At 41.2% G+C, this 27,333-nt stretch overlaps 1 protein-coding gene across 10 annotated transcripts in view; it reads left to right on the plus strand.

The window, feature by feature from the left end:
- Positions 1 to 4,432, plus strand: part of DNMBP (dynamin binding protein) — a 110,842-nt gene extending 106,410 nt beyond the window's left edge. For 6 of the 10 annotated variants that reach the window (XM_019939804.3, XM_019939799.3, XM_019939800.3 and 3 more), the window contains 2 exons: positions 458 to 999; positions 2,279 to 3,937. In XM_019939804.3, the coding sequence (XP_019795363.2) occupies positions 458 to 999; positions 2,279 to 2,464 (728 nt within the window). In that variant the 3' untranslated portion in view covers positions 2,465 to 3,937. Of the gene's footprint in view, positions 1 to 428; positions 1,000 to 2,278; positions 3,938 to 3,973 lie in introns of those variants that run through there. The other 4 variants (XR_012326688.1, XM_019939806.3, XR_012326689.1 and 1 more) reach the window with 3 other exon arrangements.
- The last annotated feature ends 22,901 nt before the right edge of the window (positions 4,433 to 27,333 follow it).

The raw sequence follows: 27,333 nt of genomic DNA on the forward strand, positions 1-27,333 counted from the left end.
GGTTGGAGAGGGCAGGGAGGTGTATCCGAGGGGCTCTGTCATGCTGAGGATGGTTTTTAAAATCCCTTTTTACCACACTCAATGGACAATTGAACACATCCTTAGTTGTCTTCCCATTAGCCTTTGTTCCCATGGTCTGGCCCTTCTGTTTTCTTCATCTACTCATGCTCACTCAGACATGTGGTCTGTGGTTGTTTCTGTTACTGTTTCTTAATTCTCAGCAAAGCCCCTTGTCACTCACCTGTTGTGCGGTTGTAATAGGCATGAACTGGCAGGAGGCCACAGCATCTTGTCTCTACCACCCACATTATGCCCTGGGATGGTGTCTGTTCTGTTTGTCTCTAGGAATCTTATTTTGTCTCACTATTGACCTTAAACCATAGTTTCTTCTCTCCTGATTTCCTCCACCCTCCTCCTCCCACGAAAAGCTCTTCGTGTTTGTTTTTCCTGCCCGCAGTCACCAAAGGCTTTGTGTACAGCTCCTTCCTGAAGCCCTACAATGCACGCCGCAGCCACTCTGACGCCTCCGTGGGCAGCCACTCCTCCACCGAGTCGGAGCACGGCAGCTCCTCCCCCAGGTTCCCCCGGCGGCAGAACAGCGGCGGCACCTTGACCTTCAACCCCAGCAGTGTGGCCGTGTCCTTTAGCTCAGGGCCTACCCAGAAACAGCCTCCAGACACATCTTCACTGACGGAATTTGACCAAGGAACTCTCAGCGCATCTTTGAACTCAGAGAGCAGCCCTTCCAGATGCCCCTCGGACCCAGACTCCCCCTCCCAGCATGGGCCCTGGGATTCGGTAGACGCTGCCAGAGACCTTCAGCAGCCTGCTCCCACTCTGAGGAGCTCCCGAAACCCCAGGCATCCAGAAATGGCTGGTCACTCGGTGCCAGGGCGAAACGGGCAGGGTAGAGACCTCGTAAAAGGATGTGCAAGAACAGCCCTGTCTCTGGATGACAGAAACGGACAGCTGGAAAACAGCGAGGCGGAAGGCAACCAGGTGAGTGCGGGCTGGGTACTGTGGTTACTGCGCCTGAGCAGATGCAGGTGATGCCCTCCCAGGAGTGGGTGAGTCAGAGGCTTACCCAGGGCCTGGGGGTGACCTGGAGATGGGCTCGCAGACAAATGCTTAAAGCATTTGTGGAAACTCGCTGCTGTAGGAGTGGGCAGCTCCACCCCTTCTGGGCCCTTCCCTGGCTGACTTCACAGGCTGTTGTGTCTTGGGGCATTTACAGGGTTTTACCATGAAGCTTTTCCCACTCTTCCAGTGTGCTGATTTTTCCATTGTATAAAGTCTGCTGTTTAACTCGTCCACTTAGTTTTTTATTCAAATAACTATATGTTTATTTCTAGAATTCAGAAATAAAAGTCTGGCTCTGTTTCAGTTTTTCCTGTTCTTTTCATAATGGCCTGCTCTTGTCTTTGTATCTTAAACATTTTAAACCTACATATTTTAAAGCCACTTTCACATCCACAGCTGAGGAATCCCTGGCCACCTGCCTCTTGCCTTTGCTCACTTGCAGCAGTGAGTCTCTGTGTGTGTCTTACCTTCGTCTGTGAGCTCTCTGTGGTTCTGTTACAAACCACAGCCAGCTCTGGACCCACCAGCAGGCAGTTTTTCTAGACGTGATAAGAGAGGAAATGGCCCTTTCTTAGATTCTGACTTTGTGCAAGGAGCTCACTTCTAGCCTCATAAACTCCAGTTCCTGAGCAGGTCCTAAACCCCAGCCTTCGGGTGTGTATTCATCCCTGTGCCCCTGCGGGCCTCCTGACTTCTCCTTCTGATCACTGAATACCACCCTTGCTTTGCATGATAGCTTTGTTATGGGCATCTAGAGAGCATCCTTTCTTACTTTGAGGTTAGTTGTGTTTTGGGTTTTTTTTTAAGTTTTTTAAATTCAGAATTTCTGTGTTAGGGGTATGGAAGGGCATCCTTGTGTCTCATCCATCTTCCATGCTGACTGCAGCTTCTTTCACTCTTTAAGGCAACTCTGAAAGTAAAAATATGTGAATTTTGGTTTTCTTTAAATCTGACCTGTTCATTAGGGTAGCCACAAGCCATATGTAGCTATTTAAGTTAGGTAAAATTAAACAAAATTTAAAATTAAGTTCTTTCATTTCACTAGGCATATTTCAAGTGTTCAATGGCCATGTGGCTAAGGGCTGCCATATTGCATGGTGCAGATACAGATGGTCCCCATCACCACAGGAAGTTCTGTTGGGCAGCTTTGCTCTAAGCTGTTTCCCATTTCCTAACTCACTTTCTCTTCCTCACACAGGTCTATTTTGCTGTCTATACCTTCAAGGCACGGAACCCAAATGAGCTGAGTGTGTCAGCCAATCAGAGACTCAAGATCCTGGAGTTTAAAGATGTTACAGGAAATACAGAATGGTGGTTAGCCGAAGTTAATGGGAAGAAGGGCTATGTTCCATCCAATTATATCTGCAAAACTGAGTACACCTGAACCTGTTCTGCCTCCCATTCAACCTTGCTGCCTTTGCTTCCTTCTGCTGAAGGGTCCTGGTGTCCACTGAGAGGGCGCCTGCTCTTGAGACACTGGCCCTGCCTGCATGGCTTAACCATGGCACAGTGGGGCACAAGATAAGTCTTGCTCTCTTTGATTGGGTTGTCAACCTTGATGCTTGCTAGAATTTCTAGAATTTGAAATGGACCCTGGGGCTTGCAAGTGATTCAGTGACCGTGAGAAGAGAGGCCAATCCTGGGGTCAGCTTTTGGAAACGAGAAATTTCCAGTCAGAAGACCAGTATCCAATATATGCTGGAAGCTGTGCTATAGCATTAGAAGAAGTTGGCGTTGGTTGTGCCATACTGAGTTTGGGGTGGCCCCACGCGCCATGATCGACTGACCGGAAACCGACTTGGATGAAAAGAATTCTCTGGGAGCCCTTTCAGGCTGCACCTCTGCATGTGGCAAGGAGTTTGTCGACCTTGTACCAAATCTCGTGTTTTAAAACCTCAGCGTCTGGCACACATTCACACACACACCCCTTATTTCTAAAAGTCCCTAAAACGCTGCCACCTGTAATCTTTTTCTTATTTATTTCGCTGCACTTCCAGATTGCTTGGGCAAAATTCAACTACTTTCTTTCTCCTTTTAAAAAATGCTTAGGGTCTTTCTTTTCCTTGAACCTTCATCTGAAAGGTTCTCTTCCCGTTAGGTGCTATCCTCCACACCTTGCTGACAGTCATCCTACTTTGTATGGTCTGTGCGTGATAATGTCTCCTGGTCTCTATCCTGAAGCTCAATATCTGATAGACTCTCCTAGGAGAACAGGATCAGAGCTCCCGCCATTTCATTAGAGGGACTCATTCTGCGATGGGCTGAAGCCAGTCTAGCCTGCTGGGAGACTGGATGCCTCTCCTCTTCATCCAAGCACACTACTGTCCACAGATGCAGAAAACATAACGCGTGTGTCTTATTTGAATTCGGACAAGCAGTCCCAGAAGTAGCTTATCCTAGACTTGGAAATAAGCATTTCCTGTTTCATCAGCCCCCGTGCTTCAGAGACCATGGTCTAAGCCAAACAGAATCTAAAGTGCCTGATTGTGCCTCCCTCCACCTCAGGAAGATATTTACTAATCCTAACACTAAGAATCTCCCCCTGAAGTTTCTATTTGAGCAGGGCTCTGATTCTTAAGGTCTGCCCCAGACAAGAAAGCCTACCTTGGAACAGGAAACCGTGAGTTTTGTCTTTTAAGAAAGGGAATTAAGAACAGCCTTACAGCCCTTGCTCCTCCAAATGCACCTTTGCCTTAAAGTTATGATGAATTGGGAGACACCTGTGAACTCCTTGGCCCCCCTGAGTCTGCTGGTTGGTCAGAAGGAAGCAAGGCAAGAGTCTCTTGTGAATAGTGTTTGTATCTAGAGATGTTTATATTTGAGTAGTTATTTTATAAATAAAAGCATTTCTAAGGGCCATGAGTATGTTTTCTTGATTTCCCTCCATGTTTAGCCTGAACCTTCTCACGTTTCTGGGGGTAACTTCTTGACAATCCAATGATGCTCAGATCCCAAGAGATGGGAGAGACTAACTGAAGAAACTCAGGTCAAAAACTCATTTTGTCGGGACTTCCCAGGTGGCGCAGTGGTTAAGAATCCGCCTGCCAATGCAGAGAATACGGGTTCGAGCCCTGGTCCAGGAGATCCCACATGCAGCGGAACAGTTAAGCCCGTGTGCCACAACTACTGAGCCTGAACTCTAGAGCCCGCAAGCCACAACTACTGAGCACGTGTGCCACAACTACTGAAGCCTGCACGCCTAGAGCCTGTGCTCTGCAACGAGAAGCCACCACAATGAGAAGCCCGCACACCGCAACAAAGAGTAGCCCCCGCTCGCCGCAACTAGAGAGAGCCTGCGTGCAGCAATGAAGACGCAGCCAGAGATAAATAAAATAATTATTTTTAAAAAATTCATTTTGTCAAATATAATTTCAGCAGAATCACTGTATATTCAAAATATGTCTATGTTGCAGGCCTCTTCATTAAGCCATTTCCTATGATAAAATCCTAGCAAAACACAAAAGCTGGGATCTTGAAGAGGTAAGTATTTCCCAGCCATGACAGATGTGGAAACTGATGCACTAGTGATGAACTAACAAGTCCACACAGCAGTTCAAGCCAGATAGGGGGTGGGAGGGAGAGAAGTGGCAGGAGCACTAGCGGAGGTGGCACTGAGGACAGTGGGTGACGGAAGTATCACCTGATACTGTTAAGGAATAGGAAACCTAGGTGAATAGACAGACTCCGTGGGAAAGAAACAGGCCAGTGAGGCCAACTCTTTCATTTTATGAGGTAGGAAGATGGGGTCCAGTGACATTGTGACTTGCCCAAGTCTCACATCAATTTTTGATGGATCCTGAATTTAAACTTATGCCTCAGGCTGAGCCTTTCCACCTTGTTCTGGAGCCAGACTGACTTCAGACACTTAAGAGCTTTGTGACCTTGGCAACTTACCTAACCTGTGCTTCAGCTTCCTCATCTAAAGTAGAGAAAATACTACTGTCCGCCTTACAGGGTTGTGGTACGGATGGAATGAGTTAATACATGGAGAGTGCTAGAACGCTGGCACATAGTGAACAATAAACTGGAGAGCCCCGAGGTCCAAGTCAAGGAATTTAGATTTCAAGAGAAACTCCTTACCTAGGTGGATTCCTTGTTGTAGGAAAGCTAAATGATAGCAGGATGATTTGGAGGGAGGACAGATCGAAGGCCGGAAAAATCTAATTAAGAAAGAGTTAACTGATGGGGCTTAAGATTGCTTGAGAATGGAAAAAAGCAACATCCTATAAAGAATATGAAATTGAAGAAATGATGAATCCCTAACAAAGGGGAGGTCATTGGGATGGTAGCAGGTTTATGAAAAGATGAGTATTGTTATAAACACTAGATGTCTGCTAGGTCTTGCTTTTTCTTTATTTTTATTTTTAATTTATTTTTTATTGAAGCATAGTTAATTTACAGTGTTTCAGGTTATACAGAAAAGTGATTCAGTTATACATATATATTCTTTTTCAGATTCTTTTCCATTATAGGTTATTACAAGATATTGACTCTAGTTCCCTGTGCTATACAGTAGGTCCCTGTTGTTTATTTTATATATAGTGATGTGTATCTGTTAATTCCAAATTCCCAATTTATCCCTCCTCCATTGTCCCCTTTGGTAACCATAAGTTGTTTTCTATGTCTTTGAGTCTATTTCTGTTTTGTAAATAAGTTCATTTGTATCATTTTTTTAGATTCCACACATAAGTGATATCATACAATATTTGTCTTTGACTTCACTTAGTATGATAATCTCTAGTTGCATCCATGTTGCTGCAAATGGCATTATTTCATTCCTTTTATTATGGCTGAGTAGTATTCCATTGTATATATTTACCACATCTTCTTTATGCATTCATCTGTTGGTGGACACTTAAGTTGCTTCCATGTCTTGGCTATTGTAAATAGTGCAGCTGTGAACATTGGGGTGCCTGTATCTTTTCTAATTAGAGTTTTTGTCTTTTCCAGATATGTGCCCAGGAGTGGGATTGCTGGATCATATGGTAGCTTTATTTTTAGTTTTTTAAAGGAACTCTCCATACCGTTCTCCACAGTGGTTGCTAGATTTTTTTTTTTTAATATTTGTTTATTTAGGCTGCGCCAGCTCTTAGTTGCAGCACATGGGATCTTTGTTGTGACGTGTTTAGTTGTGGCATGTGGGCTCTTAGTTGTGGCATATGGACTCCTTAGTTGCGGCATGCAGACTTCCTAGTTGTGGCATGCATGTGGGATCTAGTTCCCCGATCAGGGATCAAACCCAGGCCCCCTGCATTGGGAGCATGGAGTCTTACCCACTGGACCACCAGGGAAGTCCCTAGGTGATTTTTTAAGTGTGGTCTTCAGACCAGCAGCATCACCAGCCGTGTACCCTGGGAGCTCACTGGAAATGCAGGCCCCACCCCAGGCCTACGGCATCAAGTTACCAGGTGATTTGTGTGCATGTTAAATTTGAGAAGCACCTGTGTAGGCAGTTATTTTTAGTAGAACTTTCTACTGTTGGAAAAGTAGGAATTACAAAAACCAAGGAAGGAAAGGGTGTCAGATGTTTCCTGTACAACAGAAGGAAATGTTGAAGAAAATTTCCAAATCCGGTTTGCCTGCTTACTTCCTGTCATGAATTTGCTCCCTTTCCTGCCTGGAAGTAGCTCTTCAATTATGCTTTCTCCCAAGTGTCCTCGGAGAACAGGGAGTGGTGGTGGGAGTCTATCATCATCTGAAACATGTAGATTTCTGACCTCTCTCTCAAGATTGTTGTGAGAACAAATAAGATGATTCTGCAACTTTTTGTGAACTGTGAGTTCTAGAAATACATGGTTTTAGTAAAGATTGAATTTTATGTCAGCCTTTTACTTAGTTGTGAAGCTGGAACTCTGTGCATTTTGTTTCAGGGTCAGGAGTAGTGTGCTCTGAGTTGTGTTTCATTTGCAGAACCCTAGGCCTGAGGACCGAGAAACCTTGAGCATCATATACTTAATTCTAAATCCTCTCTCTGGTCGCTACACACAACTCAGGATTTTAAACTCTCCCATCTGTTAGTACATCATATTGATGCAGTTTGTACTGTTTCACCTGGGCTGGGTGTGGCAGACATTCAGTGCCACAGAGCAGGGATGATCATCTCCAATCTCCAGTTTGCACTGCTTTGTTTCATCCAGCCCGCTGTGATTGTTAGTGAAGATCAATAGTAGTGTTTTTGTGAGTATCAATAAGGGAGTTTTCTACAACAAATTGCAGGCTTTGCAAGCTGCATAGGAATATCTATTCCTTAGTACCACTCAGAGGTGACCCTGAAGGAGCAGGTAGTGCTTTCCCAGAGGTAAGTTGTGATGTGGTGGTAGGAGCGGGCAATGTGTTCATTCGGGAAGATTTATTGGTAGCGGGCAGGTGCGTGGGACTCAGCAGCAGACCGTGGGGGTCTGCAGACTCAGCAGGACCATGTCACAAGGCACTGCCTGTGCACCACCCGCCTGGGTGTCCCCTGGGACTTCAAGAGGAGTCAAGCTCTAATCCTTCCCCGTGGCAGCCCTTCCCCAGCTCCAGGATCAGGGAAGCTGAGAGTGAAAGATTACCGATCTGTCATAGCCGCCTCCTGTCGTCAGAATCACTGTGACTAATTTGAACAAAGGACCTTCCTGCAGCCTCTCAGGTGAGATCAAAAGATTGCCTTCAAATAGGATTAAGCTGAATAAGATCTTTGCAATTTGATAGAAGGGGTGATAGCCATGAGCACTGAGACCATTTCTAGCTGGGCTTTAAAGATAACATAATCCTCTACAAATTCACACTGCAGTGGGATTCAGTGAAGATCAATGAATCGCTAAACTGACTTCAGTTGGAGAATGTTGGCAATTTTAATCAGAGCTGCTTGGGCTTATGGTATTGTATTAGCTGGCTATTGCTGCTTTAACAAATTACTGCTAATTTAGTAGCCTAAAACAACAGAAATTTATTGTCTTACGGTTCTGGAGGTCAGCAGTTTGAAATCAGTCTCACTGGGCTAAAGTCAAGGTTGGTAGGGCTGGTTATTTACAGAGACTTCAGGGGAGAATCTGTCTCCTTGCCTTTTCCAACTTCTAGAAGCTGCCTATGTCTCTTGGCTTGTGTTCCCTTCCTCCATCTTCAAAGCCAGCAGCATAGCATCTTCAGATGTCTCTGTTTCTGTCATCACATCATCTTCATTTTAACTCTGACCCTCCTGACTCTTATTAAGGATCCTTGTAATTACACTGGGCCCACTTTGCATAATCTCCCATCTCAATATCCTTAATCACATCTGCGAAGTCCCTTTTGCCATGTAAGGTAAATCCCCAGGGTTTTGAGGATTCAGACATGGACATCTTTGGGGACCATTATTCTATCTACTGCAGGTATGGAGCCACATGACATTTTTGAGGCAAATTGTCTTTCTGAGAATGGAAACATGATCCAGTCCAGACTACACTGTTGATTCTGGAGCAGGAATTGGCAAACCTTTTCCATAAAAGGCCAGATAATAAATACCTTAGGCCAGCGGTCCCCAACCTTTTTGGCACCAGGGACTGGTTTTATGGAAGACAGTTCTTCCACGGACGGGGCAGGGATAGTTCAGGCAGTAACGCGAGCAATTGAGAGCAGCAGTTGAAGCTTTGCAAGCTTGCCTGCTGCTCACCTCCTCCTGGGCGGCCTGGTTCCTAACAGGCCGAGGACTGGTATGGGTCCACGGCCTGGGGCTTAGGGACCCCTGCTTTAGGCTTTTTAGGCCATACAGTCTGTCACAACTCAACTCTGCCATTGTGACATGAAAGCAGGTATAGATAATACAGAAATAAGTGAGCATGGTTGTGTTTCAAACAAACTTTATTTATAAACAGCAGGCCATATTTTGCTCTTATGCCATAACCCTACGTCCTGCTAAAACAAAAGGGTTCTGTGCCACCATTAACATTGAAGCCACGTATGTGAAAAATTAGATGCTTTGATGAAAGAAAATGAAAAGCTAGCCAAAGTGGAATTGGTTTACAGATTTGAACTAATGTATCAGTCTAGCAGATATTTATGGAACTATGAGAGATCTTTATGATGCCAGAATGTAAACCCTGACAAACCAGATCACAGTGTTCCTGCAGACTAACAGAGGAGCCAGCAGGCAAGAATGTTAGCACCAAGTACCAGGGGAGATATCTGTGCTCAGAGGTACAACCAGAGGACAACTCAACAGGCTTTTTTAAAATTTTATCTTTGAATTTTTTTTTTTTCCTTGCGGTACACGGGCGTCTCACTGCTGTGGCCTATCCCGTTGCGGAGCACAGGCTTCGGACGCGCAGGCTTAGTGGCCATGGCTCACAGGCCCAGCCGCTCCACGGCATGTGGGATCTTCCCGGACCAGGGCACGAACCCGTGTCCCCCGCATCGGCAGGTGGACTCTCAACCACTGAGCCACCAGGGAAGCCCCTTTTATTTTTTTATACAGCAGGTTCTTATTAGTTATCTATTTTATACATATTAGATATAAAAATATATATTTTATACATATATATTAGTGTATATATGCCAATCCCAATCTCCCAGTTCATCCCACCACCACCCACCCTCTACTTCCCCCCTTGGTGTCCATATGTTTGCTCTCTACATCTGTGTCTCTGTGCCTTGCAGACCAGTTAATCTGTACCATTTTTCTAGATACCACATACATGTGTTAATATATGATATTTGTTTTTCTCTTTCTGACTTAACTTCACTATCAGTCTCTAGGTCCATCCACGTCTCTACAAATGACCCAACTTTGTTCCTTTTTATGGCCGAGGAATATTCCATTGTACATATGTACCACATCTTCTTTATCCATTCGTCTGTCGATGGGCATTTAGGTTGCTTCCATGACCTAGCTATTGTAAACAGTGCTGCAATGAACATTGGGGTGCGTGTATCTTTTTGAATTATGGTTTTCTCTGGGTGTCTGCCCAGTAGTGGGATTGCTGGGTCATATGGTATTCTATTTTTAGTTTTTTAAGGAACCTCCATACTATTCTCCATAGTGGCTCTTATCAATTTATATTCCCACCAACAGTGCAAGAGGCTTCCCTTTTCTCCACACCCTCTCCAGCCTTTGTTGTTTGTAGATTTTCTGATGATGCCCATTCTAACTGGTGTGAGGTGATACCTCATTGTAGTTTTGATTTGCATTTCTCTAATAATTAGTGATGTTGAGCAGCTTTTCATGTGCCTCTTGGCTGTCTGTATGTCTTCTTTGGAGAAATGTCTATTTAGGTCTTCTGCCCATTTTTGGATTGGGTTGTTTGTTTTATTTAATATTGAGCTGCATGAGCTGTTTATATATTTTGGAGATTAATCCTTTGTTGATTCGTTTGCAAATATTTTCTCCCATTCTGAGGGTTGGTATTTCGTGTTGTTTATAGTTTCCTTTGCTGTGCAAAAGCTTTTAAGTTTCATTAGGTCCCCTTTTTTTTTGTTTTTATTTCCATTATGCTAGGAGGTGGGTCCAAAAAGATCTTGCTGTGATTTATGTCAAAGAGTGTTCTTCCTATGTTTTCCTCTAAGAGTTTTATAGTGTCCAGTCTTAACATTTAGGTCTTTAATCCATTTTGAGTTTATTTTTGTGTATGGTGTTAGGGAGTGTTCTAATTTCATTCTTTTACATGTAGCTGTCCAGTTTTCCGAGCACCACTTATTGAAGAGGCTGTCTCTTCTCCATTGTATATTCTTGCCTCCTTTATCAGAAATACGGTGACCATATGTGCATGGGTTTATCTCTGGGCTTTCTATCCTGTTCCACTGATCTATATTTCTGTTTTTCTGCCAGTCCCATATTGTCTTGATTACTGTAGCTTTGTAGTATAGTCTGAAGTCAGAGAGTCTGATTCCTCCAGCTCCATTTTTTTCCCCTCAAGATTGCTTGGCTAGCGTAGCACACAGAGGCCAGCTCAGTGCTTTGTGACCACCTAGAGGGGTGGGATAGGGAAGGTGGGAGGGAGACGCAAGAGGGAGGGGATATGGGGATATATGTATACATATAGCTGATTCACTTTGATATACGGCAGAAACTAACACAACAATGTAAAGCAATTATACTCCAATAAAGATGTTAAAAAGAAAAAGATTGCTTTGGCTATTTGGGGTCTTCCGTGTCTCCATACAAATTTTAAGATTTTTTTGTTCTAGTTCTGTAAAAAATGCCATTGGTAATTTGATAGGGATTGCATTGAATCTGTAGATTGCTTTGGGTAGTATAGTCATTTTCACAATATTGATTTTTCCCATCCAAGAACATGGTATATCTCTCCATCTGTTTGTGTCATCTTTGATTTCTTTCATCAGTGTTTTATAGTTTTCTGAGTACAGGTCTTTTACCTCCTTAGGTAGGTTTATTCCTAGGTATTTTATTCTTTTTGTTGCAGTAGTGTATGGGATTATTTCCTTAATTTCTCTTTCTGATCTTTCATCATTAGTGTATACAAATGCAAGAGATTTCTGTGCATTAATTTTGTATCCTGCTGCTTTACCAAACTCATTGATTAGCTCTAGTAGTTTTCTGGTGGCATCTTTAGGATTCTCTATGTATAGTACCATGTCACCTGCAAACAGTGACAGTTTTACTTCTTCTTTTCCAATTTGTATTCCTTTTATTTCTTTGTCTTCTCTGATTGCTGTGGCTAGAACTTCCAAAACTATGTTGAACAATAGTGGTGAGTGTGGACATCCTTGTCTTGTTCCTGATCTTGGAGGAAATGCTTTTGATTTTTCACCATGGAGAATGATGTTTGCTGTGGTTTTGTTGTATGAGGCCTTTATTATGTTGAGATAGGTTCCCTCTATGCCCACTTTCTGGAGAGTTTTTATCATAAATGGGTGTTGAATTTTGTCAAAAGCTTTTTCTGCATCTGTTGACATGATCATATGGTTTTTCTTCTTCAATTTGTTAATATGGTTTATCACATTGATTGATTTATGTATATTGAAGAATCCTTGCATCCCTGGGATAAATCCTACTTGGTCATGGTATATGATCCTTTTAATGTGTTGTTGGATTCTGTTTGCTAGTATTTTGTTGAGGATTTTTGCATCTATATTCATCAGTGATATTGGTCTGTAATTTTCTTTTTTTAGAGTATCTTTGTCTGGTTTTGGTATCAGGGTGATAGTGGCCTCGTAGAATGAGTTTCGGAGTGTTCCTTTCTCCGCAGTATTTTGGAAGAGTTTGAGAAGTATGGGTGTTAGCTCTTCTCTAGATGTTTGATAGAATTCACCTGTGAAGCCATCTAGTCCTGGACTTTTGTTTGTTGGAAGATTTTTAATCACAGTTTCAATTTCATTACTTGTGATTGGTCTGTTCATATTTTCTGTTTCTTCCTGGTTCAGTCTTGGAAGGTTATACCTTTCTAAGAATTTGTCCCTTTCTTCCAGGTTGCTCATTTTATTGGCATAGTTGTTTGTAGTAGTCTCTTATGATGCTTTGTATTTCTGTGCTGTCATTGTAACTTCTTTTTCATTTCTAATTTTATTGATTTGAGTCCTCTCCCTCTTTTTCTTGATGAGTCTGGCTAAGGGTTTATCAATTTTCTTTACCTTCTCAGACAACCAGCTTTTAGTTTTATTGATCTTGTTATTGTTTTGTTTCTATTTATTTGTGCTCTGATCTTTTTCTTTCCTTCTACTAACTTTGGGTTTTGTTTGTTCTTGTTTCTGTAGTTCCTTTAGGTGTAAGGTTAGATTGTTTATTTGAGATTTTTCTTGTTTCTTGAGGTAGGATTGTATTGCTCTAAACTTCCCTCTTAGAACTGCTTTTGCTGCATCCCATAGGTTTTGGAGCATCATGGTTTGTTGCCATTTGTCTGTAGGGGTTTTTTTGCGGTACGCGGGCCTCTCACTGTGTGGCCTCTCCCGTTATGGAGCACAGGCTCAGCGGCCATGGCTCACGGGCCTAGCCGCTCTGCGGCATGTGGAACCTTCCCAGACCGGGGCACGAACCTGTGTCCCCTGTATCGGCAGGTGGACTCTCAACCACTGTGCCACCAGGGAAGCCCTGTCTGTAGGTATTTTTTGATTTCCTCTTACACTTCTTCAGTTATCTCTTGGTTATTTAGTAGCTCACTGTTTAGCCTCCATTTATGTGTTTTGTTTTGTTTTGTTTTACAGTTGTTTCCCTGTAATTGATTTACAATCTCATAGTGTTGTGGTCAGAAGAGATGCTTGATACGATTGCAATTTTCTTAAATTTTCTGAGGCTTGATTTGTGACCCAAGATGTGATCTATCCTGGAGAATGTTTCATGTCCACTTGAGAAGAAAGTGTATTCTGCCACTTCCGGGTGCAATGTTCTATAAATATCAATTAGATCTTTCTGGTCTAATGTGTCATTGAAAGCTTGTGTTTCCTTATTAATTTTCTGTCTGGATGACCTGTCCATTGGTGTAAGTGAGATGTTAAAGTCCCCCACTATTACTGTGTTACTCTCGATTTCCTCTTTTATAGATGTTACTACTTGCCTTATGTATTGAGCTACTCCTATGTTTGGTGCATATATATTTATAATTTTTATATCTTCTTGGATTGATCTCCTGATCATTATGTAGTGTCCTTCCTTATGTTTTGTAATATTATTTTAAACTCTGTTTTGTCTGATATGAGTATTGCTACTCCAGCTTTCTTCTGAGACTATCTTTTTCTATCCCCTCACTTTCAGTCTGTATGTGTCCCTAGGTCTGAAGTGGGTCTCTTGTAGACACAATATATATGGGTCTTGTTTTTGTATCCATTCAGCAAACCTGTGTCTTTTGGTTAGAGCATTTAATCCATTCACATTTAAGGTATTATTGATATGTATGTTCCTATTACCATTTTCTTAATTGTTATGTGTTTGTTTTTGTAGGTCCTTTTCTTCTCTTGTGTTTCCCACTTAGAGAAGTTCCTTTAGCATTTGTTGTAGAGCTGGTTTGGTGGTGCTGAATTCTCTTAGTTTTTGCTTGTCTGTAAAGCTTTTGATTTCTCTGTTGAATCTGAATGAGATCCTTGCCAGGTCTTCCCTTTCATCACTTTAAGTATATCATGCCACTCCCTTCTGGCTTGTAGAGTTTCTGCTGAGAAATCAGCTGTTAACCTTACAGGAGTTCCCTTGTATGTTGTCATTTTTCCCTTGTTGCTTTTAATAATTTTTCTTTGTCTTTAATTTTTGCAATTTGATTAGTATATGTCTCGGCCTGTTTCTCCTTGGATTTATCCTGCTGGGACTCTGTGCTTCCTGGACTTGGGTGGCTATTTCCTTTCCCCTGTTAGCAAAGTTTTCAATTATAATCTCTTCAAATATTTTCTCAGGTCCTTTCCCTCTCTCATCTCCTTCTGGGGCCCCTATAATGCGAATGATGCGAATGTTGTTGCCTTTAATGTTGTCTCAGAGGTCTCTTAGGCTGTCTTCTTTTCTTTTCATTCTTTTTTCTTTATTGTGTTCCATGGCAGTGAGTTCCACCATTCTGTCTTCCAGGTCACTTATCCGTTCTTCTGCCTCAGCTACTCTGCTATTGATTCCTTGTAGTGTATTTTTCATTTCAGTTATTGTATTGTTCATCTCTGTTTGTTCTTTAATTCTTCTAGGTGTTTTTTCTTTAATTTTTCTAGGTCTTTGTTAAAGCATTTCTTACATCTTCCCAATCTTTGCCTCCATTCTTTTTCCGTGGTCCTGGATCATCTTCACTATCATTATTCTGAATTCTTTTTCTGGAAGGTTGCCTATCTCCACTTCATTTAGTTGTTTTCCTGGGATTTTATCTTGTTCCTTCATCTGGTACATAGTCCTCTGCCTTTTCATTTTGTCTTTCTGTGAATGTGGTTTTTGTTCCACAGGCTGCAGAATTGTAGTTTGTTCTTCTGCTCTCTCCCCTCTCAACTCGACAGTCTTTACAGATGGATACCAACAGGGTTGTTTCCCAGTGAGAACAAGTGACTATGGGTTTGAGCAGCAAATAAACATTCCAAAGCCTGCTGCTCCGACAGAGCCCGTCATCCACAGGACAAGTGGATCTGAAATCAGTGACAGTGGTTATCTGAGGCAGAATAGCCAGATGGCTATCATGATGAGGACCAAGGTGACTAATCAAGAGATTACCAGTGTGTTAACCAGGGCCTTGACTTTTTTTTTTTTACATCTTTATTAGAGTATAATTGCTTTACAATGGTATGTTAGTTTCTGCTTTATAACAAAGTGAATCAGTTATACATATACATGTGTTCCCATATCTCTTCCCTCTTGCGTCTCCCTCCCTCCCACCCTCCCTATCCCACCCCTCCAGGCAGTCACAAAGCACCGAGCTGATCTCCCTGTGCTACGCAGCTGCTTCCCTCTAGCTGTCTACCTTACATTTGGTAGTGTATATATGTCCATGCCCCTCTCTCTTGCTTTGTCACAGCTTACCCTTCCCCCTCCCCATATCCTCAAGTCCATTCTCTAGTAGGTCTGTGTCTTTATTCCTGTCTTACCCCTAGGTTCTTCATGACTTTTTTTTTCTTAAATTCCATATATATATGTTAGCACACGGTATTTGTCTTTCTCTTTCTGACTTACTTCACTCTGTATGACAGACTCTAGGTCTTTCCACCTCATTACAAATAGCTCAATTTCGTTTCTTTTTATGGCTGAGTAATGTTCCATTGTATATATGTGCCACATCTTCTTTATCCATTCATCCAATGATGGACACTTAGGTTGCTTCCATCTCCTGGCTATTGTAAATAGAGCTGCAATGAACATTTTGGTACATGACTCTTTTTGAATTATGGTTTTCTCAGGGTATATGCCCAGTAGTGGGATTGCTGGGTCCTATGGTAGTTCTATTTGTAGATTTTAAAGGAACCTCCATAGTGTTCTCCATAGTGGCTGTACCAAGTCACATTCCCACCAGCAGTGCAAGAGTGTTCCCTTTTCTCCACACCCTCTCCAGCATTTATTGTTTCTAAATTTTTTGATGATGGCCATTCTGACTGGTGTGAGATGATATCTCATTGTAGTTTTGATTTGCATTTCTCTACTGATTAATGATGTTGAGCATTCTTTCATGTGTTTTTGGCAGTCTGTATATCTTCTTTGGAGAAATGTCTATTTAGGTCTTCTGCCCATTTTTGGATTGGGTTGTTTTTTTGTTACTGAGCTGCATGAGCTGCTTATAAATTTTGGAGATTAATCCTTTGTCAGTTGCTTCATTAGGAAATATTTTTTCCCATTCTGAGGGTTGTCTTTGGTCTTCTTTATGGTTTCCTTTGCTGTGAAAAAGCTTTTAAGTTTCATTAGGTCCCACTTGTTTATTTTTGTTTTTATTTCCATTTCTCTAGGAGGTGGCTCAAAAGGATCTTGCTGTGATTTATGTCTTAGAGTGTTCTGCCTATGTTTTCCTCTAAGAGTTTGGCCTTACATTTAGGTCGTAAATCCATTTTGAGTTTATTTTTGTGTATGGTGTTAGGGAGTGATCTAATCTCATACTTTTACATGTCCCGTTTTCCCAGCACCACTTATTGAAGAGGCTGTCCTTTCTCCACTGTACATTCCTGCCTCCTTTATCAAAGATAAGGTGACCATAAGTGTGTGAGTTTATCTCTGGGCTTTCTATTCTGTTCCATTGATCTATATTTCTGTTTTTGTGCTAGTACCATACTGTCTTGATTACTGTAGCTTTCTAGTATAGTCTGAAGTCAGGGAGCCTGATTCCTCCAGCTCCGTTTTTCGTTCTCAAGATTGCTTTGGCTATTCGGGGTCTTTTGTGTTTCCATACAAATTGCGAAATTTTTTGTTCTAGTTCTGTGAAAAATGGCAGTGGTAGTTTGATAGGGATTGCATTGAATCTGTAGATTGCTTTGGGTAGTAGAGTCATTTTCACAATGTTCATTCTTCCAATCCAAGAACATGGTATATCTCTCCATCTATTTGTATCATCTTTAATTTCTTTCATCAGTGTCTTATAATTTTCTGCATACAGGTCTTTTGTCTCCTTAGGTTTATTCCTAGATATTTTATTCTTTTTGTTGCAGTGGTAAATGGGAGTGTTTCCTTGATTTCACTTTCAGATTTTTCATCATTAGTGTATAGGAATGTAAGAGATTTCTGTGCATTAATTTTGTATCCTGCTACTTTACCAGATTCATTGATTAGCTCTAGTAGTTTTCTGGTAGCATCTTTAGGATTCTCTATGTATAGTATCATGTCATCTGCAAACAGTGACAGCTTTACTTCTTTTCTCATTTGGATTCCTTTTATTTCCTTTTCTTCTCTGATTGCTGTGGCTAAAACTTCCAAAACTATGTTGAGTAAGAGTGGTGAGAGTGGGCAACCTTGTCTTGTTCCTGATCTTATGGAAATGCTTTGTTTTTCACCATTGAGGACGATGTTGGCTGTGGGTTTGTCATATGTGGCCTTTATTATGTTGAGGAAAGTTCCCTCTATGCCTACTTTCTGCAGGGTTTTTATTCTAAATGCGTGTTGAATTTTGTCAAAAGCTTTCTCTGCATCTATTGAGATGATCATATGGTTTTTCTCCTTCAGTTTGTTAATATGGTGTATCACATTGATTGATTTGCATCTATTGAAGAATCCTTGCATTCCTGGAATACACCCCACTTGATTATGGTATATGATCCTTTTAATGTGCGGTTGGATTCTGTTTGCTAGTATTTTGTTGAGGATTTTTGCATCTATGTTCATCAGTGATATTGGCCTGTCGTTTTCTTTCTTTGTGACTTCCTTGTCTGGTTTTGGTATCAGGGTGATGGTGGAGGGCCTTGACTTTTAAAGTTGAACAAAGGAGCAGTATTAGTCTTTTTTTTTTTTTTCAGTGAGAACCACAGTAGTCTTTTTTTTGGCTGTGTTGGGTCTTCGTTGCTGTGCGCGGGCTTTCTCTAGTTGCGTCAAGTGAGGGCTATTCTTCATTCATTGAGGTGCACAGTCTTCCCATTGTGGCTTCTCTTGTTGCAGAGCACAGGCTCTAGGCATGTGGGCTTCAGTAGTTGTGGCACACTGGCTTAGTTGCTCTGCAGCATGTGGGATTTTCCCGGGCCAGGGATTGAACCCATGTCCCCTGCATTGGCAGGTGGATTCTTAATCACTGCACCACAGTGAATTCCCCCAAAATAGTCTTAAGAGAAATATTATATACTCTTTTTCTACTTCATTCCTAAATACTTTTTCACTGTAGCAGTTAAATTCTACAGCATAACCCATTATTTGCATACAAAGTAAAAAGGAATACTATGAAAATGGAGTGCTTCTTACAGCCAGTTCTTTCATGCATTTTTACAACTTTTGATTGATTAGTCTTCAAACAATATGAAGCCTTTCAAAAACTGGTTTTAGTGTCTAATTTATGTGGAAGACTAAATCCATGTTGATAGTTGAATATGGTTTTTGCTAACTAAATCTAAGTTGCAGCAGTTTAGGGATTTAAATGTCAGTGTTTGTACAATGTTGTATGCTAATTTTTAGGTAAAGTCATGATCAGTGTGAATTTGTGATTAAATGTATTCATTTCTGTTACCTAAAAGGAAAAATTTCTTCAGAGGGTGTTTCAACAGATACTTTCACAAAATTAGCTGGCAAGAAATTTAGGTCTGATTGATTGGTATATTCTTTCTTTGTCATCTTCAATCCTGTTGCTGTACTCTTGGCATAAGTTTTTCCACTGTATTTTGTATAAATATTTTTTGAACACTCAAAAACAAGTGAGTAGCTACTAAATTCTAGCCACTGGAGATATAAAACAGAGTAAATTATTTTCAAGAGGCTCAGAGCTTAGTGAGGGAGATACAAACAGAAAACTATCTAACAAAATAAATACAGTAAAAGCAAATTAAGTGTGCTGAGGAGCATTATTTAGTGTACACAATAATCCCCAAGTCGTAAACTTAAGCAGAAATGAAGTTTTCAGATAATAATAGGTTGCTCACCGACTCTTTGGGAGGATAAGCAAGCCAGATTTGAGTCTTTGAAGCCAGGAACGATTCTCAGTATCACACCACAACATCACTGGATCCTGCTCCTAATCACCACCCCTGCCTACCTCTGGACAATGACAGTGACTGTCACCTTTGCCAAAACACATTTCCCTCTTTCTTGTCTCCAGCAGCTGAATCAAAATCTGGCACAGGTGTGTCTGATTACTGGAAACTCATCACAGTGCTGCACCCTGGTCTCCCACAAAGAATCTTAAGTTGGAGGAGTCCATGTAGAACTGAGGTTCACGTGCAGAGCTGCCCAAAAGATTGAAAATCCACTGCAGTGCTGAAGCTAGCCTGGGGGTTGAGAGGAGAGGGAGTCAGGGAAGGCTCTTGGGAGAAGATGACTTCTTACTGAGTCTTAATGAGTGAGTTAGAGGTAGTCCTGGGATTCCAAACAGAGGGGATAGATAAGGAAAAGGCTAGAGTCAAACAGTAATTGTGGGTATGGGGAATCTAGAAGCATTTTAATGTTGCTGGAGCTTAACATGAGGTACGGGAGTTGGAATAAATGAGACTGGATTGGATGTTAGGAGCTTCGTTATACCATACTAAGGAATTTTAACTTTATTCCAGATAGCTATTGAATGAAGGGTTTAAGCAGAAGAGTAACCTGGTCAGTTTTTCATAATAGATCACTCTGGTAGCCATTGGTGGGTATATTTGAGGAAAACAACACTGGAAGCAGGGATAACTATGCCCTCAGTCCAGGATAGAAGTGAGGAGAAACTGAACTATGGCAAAAACAGTAGGGGTGCAGAAGTAAAACTGGAATGGCTTGATGGCTAATAGATCTGGAAAGAAAAGGAAAAGTTGCGAGTGATACACAGGTTTTCATTTTGTAGGACTTGTATGGACAATGATGCCACCACTTGAGTTAGAAAGTACAGGCAAAAAATCTTTTTAGAGGGGAGGAAGAAATAGACAGGTCTGGGCAGACTCTGGGAGGGCTCACGCCATGGACTACTTCCCAGAACTTCTGCTGCTAGTGTCCTTGTCCCCATGGTGAGCCACAGCCACCTCCCACCTCAGCAGGAGACCCTCCAACACTAGCAGAGAAGAAAACTTCTTCAAAGCATTGCAGCGACCAGTCGCTCCCATCAGGAAACTTACATAAGCTTCTTAGATAGCCTTATCCACCAGAGAGCAGACAGAAGAAGCAAGAATAACTACAATCCTGTAGCCTCTGGAACAAAAACCACATTCACAGATAGATAGACAAGATGAAAAGGCAGAGGGCTATCTACCAGATGAAGGAACAAGATAAAACCCCAGAAAAACAACTAAATGAAGTGGAGATAGGCAACCTTCCAGAAAAAGAATTCAGAATAATGATAGTGAAGATGATCCAGGACCTCGGAAAAAGAATGGAGGCAAAGATCGAGAAGATGCAAGAAATGTTTACAAAGGACCTAGAAGACGTAAAGAACAAACAGAGATGAACAATAACTGAAATGAAAATTACACTACAAGGAATCAATAGCAGAATAACTGAGGCAGAAGAACGGGTAAGTGACCCGGAAGACAGAATGGTGGAATTCACTGCTGCAGAACAGAATAAAGAAAAAAGAATGAAAAGAAATGAAGACAACCTAAGAGACCTCTGGGACAACATTAAACACAACAACATTCGCATTATACAGGTCCCAAAAGGAGAAAAGAGAGAGAAAGGGCTAGAGAAAATATTTGAAGAGATTATAGTCGAAAATTTCGCTAACATGGGAAAGGAAATAGCCACCCAAGTCCAGGAAGCACAGTGAGTCCCATACAGGATAAACCCAAGGAGAAACATGCTGAGACACATAGTAATCAAATTGGTAAAAATTAAAGACAAAAATTATTAAAAGCAGCTAGGGAAAAATGACAAATAACATACAAGGGAACTCCCATAAGTTTAACAGCTGATTTCTCAGCAGAAACTCTACAAGACAGAAGGGAGTGGCATGAGATACTTAAAGGGAAGAACGTACAACCGAGATTACTCTACCCAGCAAGGATCTCATTCAGATTTCATGGAGAAATCAAAAGCTTTACAGACAAGTAAAAGATAAGCGAATTCAGCACCACCAAACCAGCTCTACAACAAATGCTAAAGGAACTTCTCTAAGTGGGAAACACAAGAGAAGAAAAGGACCGACCAAAAAAACCCCCAAAACAATTAAGAAAATGGTAATAGGAACATATATATCGATAATTACCCTAAACATGAATGGATTAAATGCTCCAACCAAAAGACACAGGCTTGCTGAATGGATACAAAAACAAGACCCATATATATTCTGTCTACAAGAGACCCACTTCAGACCTAGGGACACATACAGACTGAAAATGAGGGGATGGAAATGGAAATGCAAATGGAAATCAAAAGAAAGCTGGAGTAGGAATACTCATATCAGATAAAATAGACTTTAAAATAAAGAATGTTACAAGAGACAAGGAAGGACACTACATAATGACCAGGAGATCAATCCAAGAAGATACAACCTATGTTGGAGGTGCTCCAACATAGGAGCACCTCAATACATAAGGCAACTGCTAACAGCTATCAGAGGAAATTGACAGTAACACAATAATAGTGGGGAACTTTAACACCACACTTACACCAATGGACAGATCATCAAAACTGAAAATGAGTAAGAAAACAGAAGCTTTAAATGACACAACAGACCAGATAGATTTAATTGATGTTTATAGGACATTCCATCCAAAAACAGCAGATTACACTTTCTTCTCAAGTACGCACGGAACATTCTCCAGGATAGATCACATCTTGGGTCACAAATCAAGCCTCAGTAAATTTAAGAAAATTGAAGTCATATCAGTATCTTTTCTGACCACAATGCTATGAGATTAGAAATCAATTACAGGGAAAAAAACGTAAAAAACACACACACATGGAGGCTAAACAATACATTACTAAATAACCAAGAGATCACTGAAGAAATCAAAGAGGCAATCAAAAAATACCTAGAGACAAATGACAATGAAAACATGACAATCCAAAACCTATGGAATGCAGCAAAAAAAGTCCTAGGAGGGAAGTTTATAGCTATACAAGCCTACCTCAGGAAACAAGAAAAATCTCAACTAAACAATCTAACCTTACACCTAAAGGAACTAGAGAAAGAAGAACAAACAAAACCCAAAGTTAGCAGAAGGAATCATAAAGATCAGAGCACAAATAAATGAAATAAAACTAAAAGCTGATTCTTTGAGAAGATAAACAATATTGATAAACCATTAGCCAGACTCATCAAGAAAAAGAGGGAGAGGACTCAAATCAGTAAAATTAGAAATGAAAAAGGAGAAGTTACAACAGACACCACAGAAATACAAAGCATCCTAAGAGACTACTACAAGCAACTCTGCCAATAAAATGGACAACCTGGAAGAAATGGACAAATTCTTAGAAAGGTATAACCTTTCAAGACTGAACCAGAAATAGAAAATATGAACCGACCAATCACAAGTAATGAAATTGAAACCGTGATTAAAAATCTTCCAACAAACAAAGGTCCAGGACCAGATGGCTTCACAGGTGAACTCTATCAAATATTTAGAGAAGAGCTAACACCCATCCTTCTCAAACTCTTCCACAAAATTGCAGAGGAAGGAACACTCCGAAACTCATTCTATGAGGCCACCATCACCCTGATACCAAAACCAGACAAAGATACTCTAAAAAAAGAAAATTACAGACCAATATCACTGATGAATATAGATGCAAAAATACTAGCAAACAGAATGCAACAACACATTAAAAGGATCGTACACCATGATCAAGTGGGATTTATCCCAGGGATGCAAGGATTCTTCAATATATGAAATCAATCAATGTGATACACCATATTAACAAATTGCAGAAGAAAAACCATATGATCACGTCAATAGATGCAGGAAAAGCTTTTGAGAAAATTCAACACCCATCTGTGGTAAAAACTCTCCAGAAAGTGGGCATAGAGGGAACCTACCTCAACATAATAAAGGCCATATACAACAAACCCACAGCAAACATCATTCTCAGTGGTGAAAAACTGAAATATTTCCTCCAAGATCAGGAACAAAACAAGGATGTCCACTCTCGCCACTATTATTCAACATAGTTTTGGACGACCTAGCCATGGCAATCAGAGAAGAAAAATAAAAGGAATACAGATTGGAAAAGAAGTGAAACTGTCACTGTTTGCAGATGACATGATACTGTACATAGAGAATCCTAAAGATGCCATCAGAAAACTACTAGAGCTAATGAATGAATTTGGTAAAGTTGCAGGATACAAAATTAATACACAGAAATCTCTTGCATTCCTATACAGTAATGATGAAAAATCTGAAAGGGAAATTAAGGAAACACTCCCATTTACCATTGCAACAAAAAGAATAAAATACCTAGGAATAAACCTACCTAAGGAGACAAGACCTGTATGCAGAAAACTATAAGACACTGATGAAAGAAATTAGAGATGATACCAACAGATGGAGAGATATACCATGTTCTTGGATTGGAAGAATCAATATTGTGAAGATGACTATACTATCCAAAGCAATCTACAGATTCAATGCAATCCCTATCAAATTACCAATGGCATTTTTTACAGAACTAGAGCAAAAAATCTTAAAATTTATATGGAGACACAAAAGACCTCGAATAGCCAAAACAGTTTTGAGGGAAAAAAACGGAGCTGGAGGAATCAGACTCCCTGACTTCACAGTATAGTATAAAGCTACAGTAATCAAGACAATATGGTTCCGACACAAAAACAGAAACATTGATCAATGGAACAAGATAGAAAGCCCAGAGATAAACCCACACACGTATGGTCAACTAATCTATGACAAAGGAGGCAAGGATATACAATGGAGAAAAGACGGTCTCTTCAATAAGTGGTGCTGGGAAAACTGGACAGCTATATGTAAAAGAATGAAATTAGAACACTCCCTAACACCATACACAAAAATAAAGAAAATGGATTAGAGACCTAAATGTAAGATCGGACACTATAAAACTCTTAGAGGAAAACATAGGAAGAGCACTCCTTGACATAAATCACAGCAAGATCTTTTTTGATCCACCTCCTAGAGTAATGGAAATAAAAACAAATGGGACCTAATGAAACTTAAAAGTTTTTGCACAGCAAAGGAAACCATAAACAAGAGAAAAGACAACCTTCAGAATGGGAGAAAATATTTGCAAATGAACCAACGGACAAAGGATTAATCTCCAAAATATATAAACAGCTCATGCAGCTCAATAGTAAAAAAAACAACCCAATCCATAATGGGCAGAAGACCTAAATAGACATTTCTCCAAAGAAGATATACAGATGGCCAGGAAGCACATGAAAAACTGCTCAACATCACTAATTATTAGAGGAATGCAAATCAAAACTACAATGAGGGGCTTCCCTGGTGGCGCAGTGGTTGAGAGTCCACCTGCCGATGCAGGGGACACAGGTTCGTGCCCCGGTCCGGGAAGATCCCACATGCCGCAGAGTGGCTAGGCCTGTGAGCCATGGCCGCTGAACCTGCGCATCCAGAGCCTGTGCTTCACAATGGGAGAGGCCACAACAGTGAGAGACCCATGCACCACACACACAAAAAAAAGTACAATGAGGTATCACCTCACACCAGTTAGTATGGGCATCATCAGAAAATCTACAAACAACAAATGTGGAGAAAAGGGAACTCTCTTGCACTGTTGGTGGGAATGTAAATTGATACAGCCACTATGGAGAACAGTATGGACGTTCCTTAAAAAACTAAAAATAGAATTACCATATGATCCGGCAATCCCACTACTGGGTATATACCCAAGAAAAGCATAATTCAAGAAGACACATGCACCCCAAGGTTCATTGCAACACAATTTACAATAGCCAGGTCATGGAAGCAAGCTAAATGCCCATCGACAGATGAATGGATAAAGAAAATGTGGTACATATATACAATGGAATATTACTCAGCCATAAAAAGGGACGAAATTGGGTCATTTGTTGAGACATGGTTGGATCTAGAGACTGTCATACAGAGTGAAGTAAGTCAGAAAGAGAAAAACAAATATCATATATTAACGCACTTATGTGGAACCTAGAAAAATGGTACAGATGAACTGGTTTGCAGGGCAAAACTTGAGACACAGATGTAGAGAAAGTATGGACACCAAGCGGGGAAAGCGGCGGGGTGGTAGTGGTGGTGTGATGAATTGGGCGATTGGGATTGACATCTATACAGTGATGTGTATAAAATTGATGACTAATAAGAACCTGCTCTATAAAAAAAAAAGTAGACAGGTCTGTCAAAGTAGGGTGATTTGCATGTCAGACACCTGAAGGATATCCAGGTGATACTACCAGAAGCAAGTGAATATATGAATCTCAAAACTGGAGCAGAGGAAGAGGCTAGAAATGAGAATCGTATGTGTAGAAGTTGAAACCACAAGAGTGTATGAAATCTATTACAGAGAAAATATAGAGGAACTGGGGGGTCAAGGACAAAAGCTTAGGGACATCGTAATGCTTCAAGGATAAGCAGCGAAGAGGACCTCAGAAGGAAAGTAGGCAAGAGCGATCATGTTGTAAGTGGTCCATAGTGCGGATTGCATTACCCGGGTCCTGGGCCAACAGAAGATCTGGAGGGGAGGAGTCATCATCAAAGTTTTGGATCCAGGTTGCTTCTGGTTCCCTCCACCTTCACTGGATGTCTGAGTCATCACTACTGAGAAAAAGATAACGCTTCCCCTCTCTTCATCTGCATCCACAGGAGAAGGTAGATCGAAAACCCTCTCCCATTATAGGAAAAAGAAGAAATCATTAGATCAAATCAGGAAGTTGGTTTCTGGCCCTGGCTCTGCCATAAACACTCATGTTTTGACTCCAGACATCATATAACCGTTCTCAGTCTGGTGCTTATCTGAAAAATAAGGGACTTGAACTGGATTATCTCCAAGGTTGTATCTATTCGGTTAGTCAGGAGACAAAAACCACAGGTTATTTTAACAGAACAATATAAAGAATCATTAAATGGGCATTGAAGAAAGGGCCAAAGGAAAACAAGTATCAGAGAGCTAGCAAGGGCAAAAGCAAACATCACAGGGCCACGGGAACAAAAGGGAAGAGGCTGGCGTCGCTAAAACTGAAACTGAAACCCAGACTTCCCAGAAGGGGGTGCTGCTCTGCTGGTGCTGGCAAGACCACACTGGTTTTGTGAGTATTGGAAAAACTGCCACTGCAGGGAAACCAACATTGCTAGAGTGATGCTGATGGGAATAGAGCAAATAGGAGGTAACAAGTCTCTTCCTCATCCTGCCTTGCAGCTGTGTAAGACCCTCATTTAGGAAGTTTAAGTCTCTGAGCATCTCATTCAACAAATAGATACAGTAATGAATAAATAAAAATCTTTCATAACTGTATCACTGAAATGGAGGTAAGGAATATGCTGAACCCAAAATGATGTGACACAAGAAACCCTAGAAGGAGAAGAAGGGTCAAGGCTTAGGGTGACTTCTGAAACCTGGAGACCTTGACCTTTGTGGACAACAGAGGATACTGAGGCAAGAGAGAACGCCAAGGCTTGCCAAAGATGGAGAAGCTACAGGAGACCCTCTGACGAACCCAAGCCTGAAAGGGCTGTACCGTGGTATACAAGTAAGTGAAGAATAAACGCCGCCACGCGGAAGGAGTCAAGGCCACACATCTATCTCCAACCTGCTGCTAGATCAAGGGGACGAAGCTCCCTTGAGATTCTGTAAACCACAAGCTGGCTCTCGCACAGGACTGTGGTCTGAAGTCCCACTAACTGTAAAGTTTGAAACCCCTTAGTGAAGTATTTAATTCAGATTGGTTCTGGGTAGTGCCCCCAGGTGGCAGGCAGAAGCTTTCACAATTCCTCTTAAGAGAGCTCAGATTCAACTCAGGCCTCAAAGAATGTCCACAGGCAAAATGCTAACACAATATTGCAAATCAGCTACACTTCAGTTTTTTAAAAAATGCTAAGGAGATTGAGCAACTTAAGGTAAACATTCACAAGGTATCCAAGGAAACGAAGCACTGTGAACAAGAACCAGCAGACGCCGCATACGGAAACCTCAACGGTCACCAGGGAACTATACATTTAAAAGCCTCAAGGAGACACCAGTTCATACTCATCAGATTGACAGAAATGTTTTGAATTGGCATTAACAGTTTGGCGTTACCTCCTATATGCATTTAAACATATGCACACCTCCCATTCCTTTACATTATGCCTAAAGAAACTCTTACACATGTATCTTAGGACTTATGTACCAGAATGTTCATAGCAGTACTGTTC

This window comes from Tursiops truncatus, chromosome 16 (assembly GCF_011762595.2).
Source record: "Tursiops truncatus isolate mTurTru1 chromosome 16, mTurTru1.mat.Y, whole genome shotgun sequence".
NCBI classification, from domain to species: Eukaryota; Metazoa; Chordata; class Mammalia; order Artiodactyla; family Delphinidae; genus Tursiops; species Tursiops truncatus.